Genomic DNA, 14,311 nt, shown 5'->3' with positions numbered 1-14,311 from the left:
AGTCTGGTCTCTGAATACATTAATACAAACTCAACCTTTTCTACATGAAAGCTGAGTTGAAGTGATGTTTCTGAAAATGGCCCTTAACATCCGACAAGAATGAACATTGAAACCCACACTCTTGATGAAGCTGCAGAAGTTAGTCACAGGGCAAGAAGAAATTGATGAAAACGCCTGTAAGATGGCAGTGTAAGAAAATATAAAGGTAACTTTTTTGTTTTTTCATGTTTGTCCTAATTTCCATAACTATTGCTCCTGCTTTCACTGTGTTTATCCTATAATGTGTCCCCATTCTTGTTACTATACAGCATATTAGTACCATATGGTATCAGTGGATGCTAATGGGTTCATATCTGCACTAATTATAAATTCTATCATCTAACATCATCTATCCACAAAATTAATATAATAATGAAGATGTTGGCCAGACCCAGTGTAGTCAACTGCCGCATCATACAGCAAGGATTTTAATGTTAAAGTAGCAACTTTAGAACAAAATTTTGGCTTTTAAATGAAGTAAGCCAAATGAAAGTTCCACTTTTAGGCTCTTAAAGTGAACTGAAATGTAATGTCTTCTTGCAATATGGTAGTCTATAGGTAAAGGAATTAAACCAAGTAACAAAATTATACATACTAGCTTCAGAAAGTTCCTGGAATTTGTTAACAACACATAATAAATTGCTCCACATGCATGTAGACTGCATTTCCATCAAAACAGTTCCTTTTCACAGCGACAGACATCTGTCAAAGCATGTTAAGTGTTAGGAAGCGTTATTGAAAACCACTTTGTAAAATCACTCCCAGGGCTCTGATCATGTTTGCGGCAACTTTTTCAGTGGCAAATAATCTTACTGCACTTAAAAAACGGGAGATAATGAGTCCGCCTCATCAATACTACTAAAAAATGAATTCAATATATACCACTTAATCGTATGTGTTTTGAGAAAAGATCATTCTCTTCTTCAGCGAACTAGTATTTCACAAATTCCAATTACTTTATTAAAATTATAAAATAATTAGATGTTCAAATTAATTAATTATTTTATCATTTTAATCAAGTCTTTAGAATTTGTAAAATATTACTTCACTGAAGAAGAGAAGGATCTTTTCTCGAAACCTGGACGATTAAGTGATATATATAAAAAACCTAGTTTTTTTTAAGTATTGAAATGGCAGACTCGTCATCTCCTGTTTTAAGTGCAGCAAGATTGTTCATTGTAAGTAGACAAAACAGACCAAAAAGTGTACAGACTTCTTTTTTTTTTCTTTCTTTTTTTAAATCAGTGTTCACAAGTCATTGCCCCGTCAGCTGACATTTTAGCTGCAGAAAGAGGAAGTAGTCAGGCAGCGACAGATCTGAGAGTATGGAGAATGCTCCAAAGCCATCACTTTGTGCCTAGCAAGGTAAATTTTTTCAAGACTGACCGATATGCAGGTCCATGTCATGCAGAAGAAACCAGCTGCTTTCAGTCCATTTTCCAGTCACTTCTTTCTCACTGCGTCCCTGAGGCGATTAAGGATGTCTTTATACCCTTACTTGTTGATAGTATGACCTTGGGTAATAAATCTGTGGTGGACAAGACCCTGAGTATTAGAGAAAATTTCCAGTATTGCCTTGTGGAATGTTTGTTTCTGAGAAGATGTTTTCTGTTTCCACTTGCACCCCTACAGTTCAGACACCGGCTCATACAAATAGGTGATCTATTTGTCACCCATCAACATCATGCATACACTAAGTGTTGGCTTCGTTAGTCGCAGCTGAACGTTGACCAGTGCCCAGATCATCACTGATGCTTGCACAGCCTTCACAAAAATGTTTATGCTAGGCATAAACTTGCATTTTTCACCATAAGCTTTTCCAAATATTGTTATTGTCTCCAAAGTACATTATTTGCACACTGCTCTGTAGCAGACATTGTAAAATGTAAAAGAGACAGCTGCCCCGCAAAGACAACAATTGTCGTAAACATTAAATTTGTACAGCACGAGTACTGTTAACAAACTAATTCAAAAATATCCCACATAGAGTTACTCATTTCGACAAAACAATTTTTATTCTGGGAACTTTTTGAACTGAATGGTACAAGGACACAAGGAAAGAAGGTTAAGAGATAGAACTTAAAATAACAAACTCAACAACTAAATTTTGTTTTGTACAACAGATCTATTTGTGCTTTATTTTACTAAAAGCTTATTTGTAGTCATTAATGAAGTGATCCTTGTTTCATTCTATAATTAATAATATCAGGATTCTGGCTTCAGTCGAGTGCAGTAATCTTCATCATTCATCCCATTTATACAAATTACACTTGCACACTTCCCTAGATAACATCATAAGCTCATCAAGGTCAACATTTTTATTGGATTTATTTGTTTAGAAATTTTGCTCTAAGTTTGCCTGTCTTTACCAGGTGTCCAACAACCTTCTTAGTCAGGAATGTCCTTTATATACATTTTAAATGGCACAGTTGTTAAAAGGCATGCATCTCTTGAATTTCTGACAGGTAAGCGTCTACACAAATGAAGATGAAGTGGCAAATAAATTACCGAGAATTACAAATCAACGTCGCAAGAAAAGAACATTCAACAACCTGTAGTCCAATTACAACTGCACGTGAATACTCACCAATTATTCCAATTAAAAGAAATGAGCATTTCAATGAAAAAATAATTTATTCATTAGGCACACTTCCCTTTGAGGACTCGCCCTCCTTGCTCCCCTTCTCACTGCCAATATTTGAAATATCAATAAAGTGTTCCAGTGGTAAATGAGTTTCACGTTCTTCCTATAGTTTCTCAGCTTCTTTGCCTTCCCCTTCGCCGATGTTTCTACAGTCAACTGACCACCCACTGAATACATCCCGACCCTGCTTTCTAAAAGAAGAAACGGGATTTGTGTAGACAGATCTGAACAAAATCATATAATTCAAGCAATTTACGAACGGAACTGTCATCTTTCAATTTTCATTCTTTGCAGATGGAAATTTCACAGCATTTGCTTTTGCTCAAGGCTGTGGTAAAATGGGGAAACACTGAAGAAGTAACAAAAATTTTACACCTGGAATCACCAATTCAAGGTGTTGGGCCTAAAAATTAAGCATATGTAAAACACTTATTATGCCAGTCCACAGGCAAGAATTACACACAATTCTTATGTCCCTAAATTCACTATCAAAACTGAAAACAAGAGAAATTACATTTTATACTGCAAATGGCTTCTGTCTGTTTGTACTTCAGCTGTATGTGAAAACAACATGAAGGACATTAATTAACATAATCAAGTAACAAAGTATGCAGCAGTTCCCACTTAAAAGAAATTTTACGGCATTCTCCTTTTAAGTAACAAATTTACAGTTTTTATAGTTTACGTAGGGGTATTTAAAAATATTGAATTGAATGCAGTGAAACTGTCCAGTATCTTGGCAGTGTTGTAATAAACAAGTGATTGTCAGTCCTCCGATGAAATCAATATTACACCAAATCACGAATCTCCTCTGGGAAAACACATTTAACAGTAGAAATATTAACTAAAATGTTATCAAGAAAACAAAGTTAAACAGCCTCTCTGTAGGACTGTAGCCATATAAAGATTAAAATGGTTCAGACAAGCAAATGGAGCAAAACAGAGTAGCAAGTGAATGGCTTGAGAAAGATCTGGAAGGCAAGAGATCTAGAGGCCAACCAAGAAATTCATGAACCACTTAAATAAAACAGGATCTGATTGGTGCAAAGTCCAAGAGCAACAATAATATGCCTAGACTGGCAGAAATGGTAAGTGCTCTTGCTCTGCACATGGGCAAATGGAGACCTAAATGATGATGATGGAATTGATTTACAATATTTATACAAATGCAAGTTGTTTAAATGTGCCACTTCAAATCTCTCTACAGTATATTGTGTTCCTTTTTCAGAATTTTCAGGTCATTGGACACCCAAATAACATTACTAGTTTTCAAAGTCAATGCTAAGCTAAATAAACATACTGTTTTCCTGGCATTCTGTAATAGTACACAGTATATACGACAACATACACACTGTTCAGGAAAATATCATATTTTCCCCACAAAATACAGTGATGCTAGAAAGAAAGCTCTGAATATTTAAACTATACAATGAACACCCAAATGCAACAAAAAATTATATAGCTTACTTATTTGTTCACTATGTATATCTAAACACAGTGTTTTCCTTTACTGAAATACTCTTGCCAGGTACACATACAATAATATGCTAACAGCAAGAGTCCCAATAAACTGCTATGAACTTCACCGACTTCAGAACTTTAACAAATCCTTTCCTCATCATCATTTTGCTGCACTTCTTTCCTTTTAAATTAAATATTGAGCTGAAACATAGTCTCTTTCTAACAACCTGACTATTATGCATTACATCATTTTCTATTATTAAATGTTATGTAAACAAATTTATTTTTCTTATGTATACATATATATTTATAAGAATTCATGATCGTTTTTCTATTTATATATTTATAATATTTATATGATTTGTTCCAAATATGGATCAATGCTATTTTTAACAAAGGATTATATAATAATTAGGAAGGAAACAAAAAATGGAATTAACTTAAAGCAAAAAGAGCAATATTGGTTGATTTGTTCCTTTAGTTTTCAGTTTTCTTCCCAAAAATATAAAAACTTTGACGTTCTCTCTCTTTCAATCAACAAATACAGCGCTGAGATTCGCTGTCAAGGTAAATACTCCTTCGTTGTGATATCTACATTACACACACATCGCTTACATGTTAATAAATATACATATATATAACATACTGTTTCATAGGGTACCATCGCTCGTTTGAACGTCCGATCTGGCTGTCTATGCCAAAGTTGATTGTGTTTTCACTTTCCATAAAACAATGTATTGAAGTGCAAAGAACATTTCTTTGCTTCCTTCTTATCCTCAAGCTTCAATAATCCACCGAGACTAATTCGGTAAATACTACGTCCTCCTTTCTTTTTCCTGCTGTTCTTGCTTGCTCATGCTAATTGTATGACACTGGGAACGTCACAAAGCATTTGTATACTACGGCACTTTCTTTCATCAAACAACAGAAATGTCTATAAACTTGCAGGAAACGAACACAACACCAAGTCCATTAATTTATAAAGCTAAACAAATATATATCATTATTATATTTTGCATTTATATATATAATTTACACACACACAGACTTGCTCTCTCACATGCTAGAACACTGTCATTAGCTCACATCGAAGAACTTATATAAATAATAACAATAATAATAATAAACTTCTTTTATTTGCACTACAATTAAGCCCAATGTATAACACTTCTTACTAGTTTCTTAACCCCATGTGTGTCAATTTTCAGCCAATTTTGGTGCCAGTCTTACACCTTGGACTACATCTGTTGATAATATTACTAAACCTGTCATGAACACAAAATACCCTACAGACGATTTTGTTGTATGAAGATTTGTCTCCAAAAGAAATAAATATTCTCAGACAAAATTAATAAAAGACAAATGATGGAAGGAAAGAGTGATACTGACAGAAGCTAAAGTGAACATTAAACTATTTATAAAGATGATTTTATCAAAGATATTTATCCAGTCTTTTTTGCAGCAATTTTACTTCAATTTCTCAGCAATTTCTATAATAGTTTAACAGACAATGATCAATTAACAATTTATTCATGTAAATTGCAATATTTCATATTGTGAATAGAAAGGGTGGCCATTCAATGTTATTCTGTTAGCTCCTAAATGAAATTTGCTAGTATCTGTATTAAGACATTAAATTTATCTTCCAAATATAGCTCAATATTATTGACAATGTTCCATATCCTAAAAGATAAACCTATTTTCAATTTCTGAAAGCAATTTAATATCCAACTTAAATGATTATAAAAGAAGTTTTCTGCCAATAGTTCAGATGTTTAGCAAGGTCATTTAAGTGTGCTGGGCAAATGTACAAACAAAATATCTTTGGCCTTATCAGTCAGGCACTCCGATAGTAACTAGCAGTGCAATAAATGTACTGTATTACCAGCATGACAGGGATAACTTCGTAAGTAATATGACCAGTACCATTATTTACAGGTACCGTTAATAACCTTAGTGTTTAACAACTTGCTTGCATAATAATCTATCTGAGCGTCTAGTTATTTATAACTATGCTGAGAGGGAGAGGGTGTGTGAATCATGGTTCAAGACACAAATTCCAGTTATTACCATAATTACCATCATAAATCTTATTCCCAGTTTTATAAGAAGTTGCCCATCCTGAAACATTTTGAATTTTATGAACCAAAAAATAAACACATTAAGTTCTTTTAAATATAATAATGGTTGAAACTGAATATTTTATTAATAATTTCCAATTTTTTCAATTTTATGAACAAAGTATCATTCATGGAGAGTTCAATATTTCAACTGGCATAGCCCAATTCCTCTACAAATTTGAATGAGTCAAACATGGTCATTTGACTTGGCACTTCAGAGCAAATGGCACGACACACATACGGGTTAAAAAAAAGGGCTAGTAGGAGAGATAGTAAAAAAAAAAAAAAAAGTGCAAAAAAAAGTAGCTGTTTAAATAAAATAGAAAGTTCAACGAATGCACGAACGAAAAACACATTGGCAGCTTGTTGAAGAAGCTTGGCATGTACAACAATCATACAGGTTCACAATAACAAGTGATGGTCCTCTCCACAAACTACTGTGAACTTTGCTTTTTATTTTGGTTTATCACCTCACTGTAGGCTACTTCTTGCTCTTAGATGAACGCCCAACACTCCAGCGTCTTCACCACGAAGTCTTGCTGGGGAGACAACGGTTCATTCCCGTATGTGTCGCACGCTTCTGTTCGACCTTGGTACAGGTCTCCATCCAGCCAGAGTCCAAATTTACCACTAGAAAAGAAAAAGAAAAAAAAACGGTCACTTTACTAAGCACCTCGGATTTTTTTTTTAAAAATGGGAATTTTAGAAATATTTCCTCTAAACAAAACTTTGAAGTTCTCTGAATTAGAGCCACTAGAATTTTGTGTAAATACAACTAAAATTATTAAAATATGAATTTCAGGAGGGTTTTCCTTAAATTTCAATACATATAATAATGGAATAATGGAAAAACAAGTTGAAGCTGAGTTGGGAGAAGATCAGTTTGGCTTCAGAAGAAATGTAGGAACATGTGAAGCAATCCTGACTTTACGTCTGATCTTAGAGGATCGAATAAAGAAGGACAAGCCCATGTACATGGCATTCGTAGATCTAGAAAAGGCATTCGATAATGTTGATTGGACCAAGCTATTTATGATTCTGAACATGATAGGGATCAGATACCGAGAACGAAGAATTATCTACAATCTGTATAAAAGTCAGTCTGCAGTGATAAGAATCGAGGGCTTTGAAAAAGAAGCAGCAATCCAGAAAGGAGTGAGGCAAGGCTGCAGTTTGTCCCCTCTCCTTTTCAATGTTTACATAGAACAGGCAGTAAAGGAAATCAAAGAGAAATTTGGAAAGGGAATCACAGTCCAAGGAGAGGAAATCAAAACCTTGAGATTTGCCGATGATATTGTTATTTTATCTGAGACTGCAGAAGATCTTGAGAAGTTGCTGAATGGTATGGATGAAGTCTTGGGTAAGGAGTACAAGATGAAAATAAGTAAGTCCAAAACAAAAGTAATGGAGTGCAGTCGAACGAATGCAGGTGATGCAGGAAATATTAGATTAGGAAATGAAGTCTTAAAGGAAGTAGATGAATATTGTTACTTGGGTAGTAAAATAACTAACGATGGCAGAAGTAAGGAGGACATAAAATGCAGACTAGCACAAGCAAGGAAGAGCTTTCTTAAGAAAAGAAATTTGCTCACTTCAAACATTGATATCGGAATTAGAAATATGTTTTTGAAGACTTTCGTGTGGAGCGTGGCATTGTATGGAAGTGAAACATGGACGATAACTAGCTCAGAAAGAAAGAGAATAGAAGCTTTTGAAATGTGGTGTTACAGAAGAATGCTGAAGGTGAGATGGATAGATCGAATCACGAAAGAAGAGATACTGAATCGAATTGGTGAGAGGAGATCGATTTGGCTAAATTTGACGAGAAGAAGAGATAGATAGATTGATAGGACACATCTTAAGACACCCAGGACTTGTTCAGTTGGTTTTTGAAGGAAGTGTAGGTGGTAAGAACGGTAGGGGTAGACCAAGGTATGAATATGACAAGCAGATTAGAGCAGATGTAGGATGCAATAGTTACGTAGAAATGAAAAGGTTAGCACAGGATAGGGTGGCATGGAGAGCTGCATCAAACCAGTCTATGGACTGATGACTCAAACAACAACAACATGATAATTTTCTCAGCGCTACCAACTTTTACTATTTCCATGTGTGTATCAAAGTAGAAGTGCCAAGTTACCCAAAATTCACAGATTCAAATTTACAACATTTAGTTCACCTGTAGAAAGCAAGTTGCAAATACCTCCAGATCAACAGGTTACCAAAATCTAGTTCACAAGTGTTATTTATTCCTTACGGGAGGATTTGCATGTACCGGTATTTGAGTAATACAATAGCAATTTTAAAGCCTTTTCAATATTTGGTGCGGATGATAGCAGTGATACGCCACACAAGAAACTGAAGGAACTATTCTGTGGCACCGTGTCGTAAGTACTGTATTACACAAAAAAAAAAAAACAACCAACCACCAGAAAGCAGTTGCCCGTTTTCCCTTAAGATTTACAATTCACCATATAAGTAGTACAACATTCGACCGTTACACTGAATGGAACAAGCTCACTAGTGCTCTCTGTGCTCGCATGTCAAGTTCTATGCAATGGTCTTACATTATTTGAAACTTCCCACTTAATTCAAGAAATTCAGGAAGATTTAATAGTATTGAAGGCCTTGGGAGTTATTTTTCATATTCTTCATGGCCCTTCCTTAAGCTTATTTCTCCAATCTTCAAAGGATTAAATTTCTTCCTACTACAATCAGTCACCACTGATCTGCATTAAGGGCAATTGCCCAGATGGCAGACTGATTCCCTTTCTGTTGTTTACTTAATTTTTGGAAATTTGGAGATTTATTGAACCTCTTCCTTGGTAAATTATTCCAATCCATAATTCCTCTTCCCATAAACAAATATTTGCCCCAATTTGTCCTTGTGATTCCAACTTTATCTTCATATTGTGATCTTTTCCACTTTTAAAAACACCACACAAACTTATTTGTCTACTAATGTCATTCCGCGCCATCTCTCCAGTGACAGCTCAGAACACACTGCTTAATATATTCCTGTATTATAAATATACTCATTCAGAACAAATATTTCAGGTTCCCTATGGGAATCAACATCTTTATCACACACTGCTTAGTTGAGCAGCTGATCTCCATTTTACTAAGTCTTCCCAGCACAAACTTTGCAACATTTTTGTAATGCTACTCTTTTGTCAGAAATCATTTAGAACAAATCAAACTGTTTTTCTTTGGATTTTTTTCCAGTTCTCGAATCAAGTAATCCTGGTGAGGGTCCCATATACTGGAACCATACTCTAATTGGGGTCTTAAAAAAGACTTATATGGCCTCTCCTTTACATCCTCACTATAACGCCTAAGCAGAGATCTGTACCCTTTATTTACAATCCCATTTATGTGATTACCCCAATGAAGATCTTTCCTTAAATTAACACCTAGGTACTTACAATGATTCCTATAAGGAACTTTTACCTCATCAACGCAGTAATTAAAACTGAGGACTTTTCCTATTTGTGAAACTCAACCAGACTTTTAACCCCATTTATCATCATACCATTGCCTGTTTAATAACCCACTGCTCCAAAATAAAAGGCTTTTACCAATATTTATACACTTTGGTATTTTTATTGGCCCTTGCGTACAAATTTTCGTATTTGTAGTTTTGTGTTTTTCACACCTTTCATTGCACTTTTTATTTTATAAACCCCAGTGGAAAAGGTTTGCATATTTGTTCTCTTATGTTTTTCACAACTTGTCCTAATTTATTCTGATCTTTAAAAATGGTAGATATAGTTTTTATTGTACCCGCGGATACACAACGTAAAATGCCCTCATGTTGGAAAAGATCGTATCTATTGTTTCCATATCCTTGTTGGATAGTTTTTATTTGTATATTCAGCCGTACGTTTTCTCGCTTAACACATTCTGTTTTGCTGTTCCCTGCAAAAACGTCTTAACAAGATTTTACTGTTTTAAAGAAAGAAAAGAGGTAATATAACAGACTGTGTTAAAAGAAGTGAGATTTTTCCCAACCCTGTTGCATCTAAATAAGGGGAGATGAACTCTTGAGGGAGAATTTTCTACTTACTCTCCAGCACCAATGGCAAGACTCTCGTTGTTGCCCTTGATGAAGTACATGTTGTCACCCGTCCAGTTGAACACCTGGAATTCTGGGGTGAAACGAAATAACAGCGACTCGCCTGTTCCATAGAAGTGGTCACTCACTTTCAACGAACACGACGTCAAAGCACCGAACACCTGTAACAAGAGACATACGGTACACTAAAATGAAAAAAAAAAAACACCTGCAACAAAACATTAATGATATTTCTTTCAAAAACAACCTTGGCACACACAGAAGAAATTCCATGATCTAGAGCAGGGATGGCAAACCTTTTCCGACTAGCGTGTCAATTATTATTTCTTTTTACTGTCTAAAATCATCAAGAAACCCCTCATCTGACTTCATTTAGGTATCAATTGCATTCGACTGAATGTTTCATGGATTTATTTTGCAAACATCACTAAAAATTAAATTTAAAAAAACAGGTGCATTTTAAGAATAATATTATATTTAATTGAACTTTCATTTTTTACAATGCACCATCTCTTTTATGCATCATGCTTTTCTAGTAATGTTTTAGAATGTCTCTTGCAAGTTATTTATTGGTGCTATACAAAAATGTCTTTTCATTATTTATTAACAGTGTAAAGTCTTTCTTAACAGAGTACTGAGAGGTGGAAAAATATAATTTTTTTTAGGAGGCAAATGGAGGAGGATAGGTTACCTAAGAGAATAATGGACTCTGTTATGGAGGGTAAGAGAAGTGGAGGGAGGCCAAGACGACGATGGTTGGACTCAGTTTCTAACGATTTAAAGATATGAGGCCACAGCACTAGTTGCAAATAGAGGCTTATGGCGATGTTTAGTAAGTTCATAGAGGCTTGCAGACTGAATGCTGAAAGGCATGAGAGTCTATAATGATAATGTATGTATGTATGTATGTAAATTTTTAATGATTTATAAATCGTATTCAGGATTGGACGAGCAAGAAATATGTTCAATACAATGAGGACCTTATCCACCAGCCAAGAACTCAACCTCCAGCTCAGAGTTCGAATGTTACGTTATGTCTTTCCTGTTCTTCTGTATGATTTCGAAAGGTGGATGCTCAGCCCTTTCTTGGAGAAGCAGATTGAATCTTTTGAAATGTACTTATACAGAAGAATACTCTGAATATCTTAGGTAGAAAAGAAGACAAATGAAGAAGTCCTCAACATCTTGAACTAGAAGAAAGAGCTTCTCATAACCATCAAGGAGTGTAAGCTCAGCTACCTCGGGCACATCATGAGAGGTGAACGATATGAACTTCTCCGAATGACCATTCAAGGGAAGATGGAGAAATTCCTGGCCGAAAGACTTGCAGCAGTGGTATGGACATACATCGATAGAAATCTTCCGTACTGACGTTTCGCATGTGATCATAATCAATTGGATTGCCAACCTTTGGAGGGAGACTGTGTCATAAGAACAAGAAGTCAATACAGAATTATCATGAAGTTTATTGTTTGTAAGACCTATCGTGTCGGTGCGGAGTGAAGCAAATTCAAAAGGACTAGCTATGGGTTTTCACAACCTTTACCACAGTTACCCAAGGGTCTTTGAAATTACATTAATTTTCAAACAGAAGAGACTACCACATCTTAAATACTAGCCTCCGTGGAACACCTTAATCATCAACTCTAGCCACAATAAATAACCACTTACATTCTGCTCAGTGTCCTCTATGACCATGAGGATGGGACTCTCCAGACGATTCATCTTCCGGTACATGGAGTTGAGACTGAAGCCGTGTTGTGATGTGCTGAACACCAACGTCCACACATATCCTGCAACAACAAAAAGAAAATATTGCCATGATAAACCATGGTGCACAAGATGGAAAAAAGCAACAGGTAACAACTTCGACTTCAGGTATATTTATATTTAAAAAATCTTCACTTTTGTTTAAATTTCATTTGATGGATCACCGTCTTCCTCTATTTCTGTACAAATGTTCATGCATTTCGTTGAAAAGTTGTGCATTCCATTCAGACTAGAGGCTGTGACATATGATAAACCCCATGCAATAGAACAGCATTGTGGTTACAGATTTTACTGCAAGCAGTGGCTGGCTTCCAACAATTTTGTAAACAATAATTCCGTTTTTCTAATCTGTCAGCAATGTAATACACCAATGAAAATCACTGGTAAAGATCTATATCAGCCTTGTCAATGCTATTAAAAAGTTACTTAATCTATATTAATAAAATGTCTTACATCTTTCAAGAATCTCACTTATTGTCTTTGTCCACCAAATAATTTGCAGACTTGATACTTAACCTCCTAACAGTGTAACGTACTCTAAATAAGTTATAATTAAAATACAAGAAATGCAATCTACATTTAGAATTGCATTACTCTAAATAGGTTATAATAAAAAACAAGGCATTTAAAATAACAAAAACTTTTTTTTCACATAAAATAACTATCTCCTCTTCTTAAAATTTTACTAATGTCACTAAAAACAATGTGTGCGTTTACAATTTAAATTTTTTGCTGCAGCTCCTTCTGTCTGAAACTTCCTCCGAATGGCTAACCTCTTTCTGGTCGGGTTGAAGGTTTGGTTGCTGATAAAGAGAATAAGTGAGGTTCTCAAAACATGTACAACATTTTATTAATATAGATTAAATAACCTTTTTATAGTACTTATCTTTACCATCAACAAACTGTATTGGATTGTTTGCATTTATTGTTAGTAGTCAAGCCATAATGGTTAAAGTAATAAATTCTTCAGTGATGTGGCAGGTGATATAAATGATTCAGTTTGTATTACATGTGGACCAATATAAACAAATTACAGTTAAATACTGAATGCATTTAAATTATATTGCGTGGGGAAATACATTCATTCCACACAACCATGAATATTTGCCTGATGATGCTGCTGCACACCTACTAAACGAAGCAGAGAAGCTGCCATGATCACAACAACCAAGGGTACAGCAATACACTTAGCAGTTCATTCAGTTTATAACTGATATCTCAAGCTAGTTTAGTGTTTGTCAACATGGAATGTTTAAAGGATCATTTTAGGCACCTCATACTCACTTTAACATGGGTAAAACAGCTGTGCAAACCCAAAGAAAAGTTTATCATGCAGCAAATATATAAGAATGAACTTAAATATTGTATTTTAGCAGTCTGCCTATTCAATACATATATATTTATTTGATCTAGAACATGTTTTTTCCCCTGGGACATCATCAGCTAGAATGTTTCACAAAATACATCAGATATAAAATCATATTAATAGATTGATTGGTAAGACACGAGTTAAAATACACTGCCATTCACAAGGATATTTAAAATAAAATAGTTACAAACTTGACTAAAGTTTTAAGTAATTTTGTCAATAATATTGATGAGAATCGTTCATAAAATTCTTGATGAAGTCCGTAGAAACTAACATTTGCAATCATAAAATCGTAAAATGACCACTGATGTTGAGTAAAATCCTTGAATTACAATATTTCATGACAAAGGATCCTTATGATCTTTGGAAGTAATTTCTTTAAATTGCATTGAAGAATGAGTGCTTCCGGATTCTAAGTCAAAACTAGTCCAGAGTGATAATGTTGGTTGTAGAATTGAAAATGTTACGTTTGTTATTGGCCAATGTGATGATGAGGACTCATTCCAGCTGATGATGTCCCTTAGAGGAACGAACATGTTCTAGATCAAATATATATGCATCGAATAGGCAGAACACTTAAATACAATATTTATGTTTATTCTTAAAGATTCACTACTTGATTTTAAAGTCAATTTGTGTTTTTAATAAAAATGAAGCTGTTAAAGCTTAATACTTGTAAAATATTAAAGTTTATGTTGAAGATTATATAACTAATTGGACATTCCAGGAGTGATTTTCAAGATTTTGAACTGGGAATTTTTCTTTAAAAAACAAATCTCATACCAGCAGATCTATCAGTAATGATGCAGAAAGCATGCAGGAATTACATGAAA

General features: G+C 34.6%; 1 protein-coding gene across 11 annotated transcripts in view; it reads right to left on the bottom strand.

Annotated features, from left to right (window-relative positions):
* Nucleotides 1–2,144: 2,144 nt before the first annotated feature.
* The window catches only part of mtd (mustard), a 952,680-nt gene continuing 940,513 nt past the window's right edge, over nt 2,145–14,311 (bottom strand). For all 11 annotated transcript variants that reach the window (XM_067157991.2, XM_067157992.2, XM_067157994.2 and 8 more), the window contains 3 exons: nt 12,011–12,132; nt 10,331–10,500; nt 2,145–6,894 (listed from right to left, as the gene is read on the bottom strand). In XM_067157991.2, the coding sequence (XP_067014092.2) occupies nt 6,759–6,894; nt 10,331–10,500; nt 12,011–12,132 (428 nt within the window). In that variant the 3' untranslated portion in view covers nt 2,145–6,758. The remainder of the gene's footprint in view (nt 6,895–10,330; nt 10,501–12,010; nt 12,133–14,311) is intronic.

This window comes from Anabrus simplex, chromosome 14 (assembly GCF_040414725.1).
Source record: "Anabrus simplex isolate iqAnaSimp1 chromosome 14, ASM4041472v1, whole genome shotgun sequence".
In the NCBI taxonomy this organism is placed as follows: Eukaryota; Metazoa; Arthropoda; class Insecta; order Orthoptera; family Tettigoniidae; genus Anabrus; species Anabrus simplex.
Note: the sequence above shows the minus strand (reverse complement) of the source record. Positions and strands in the feature narration are given on the sequence as shown.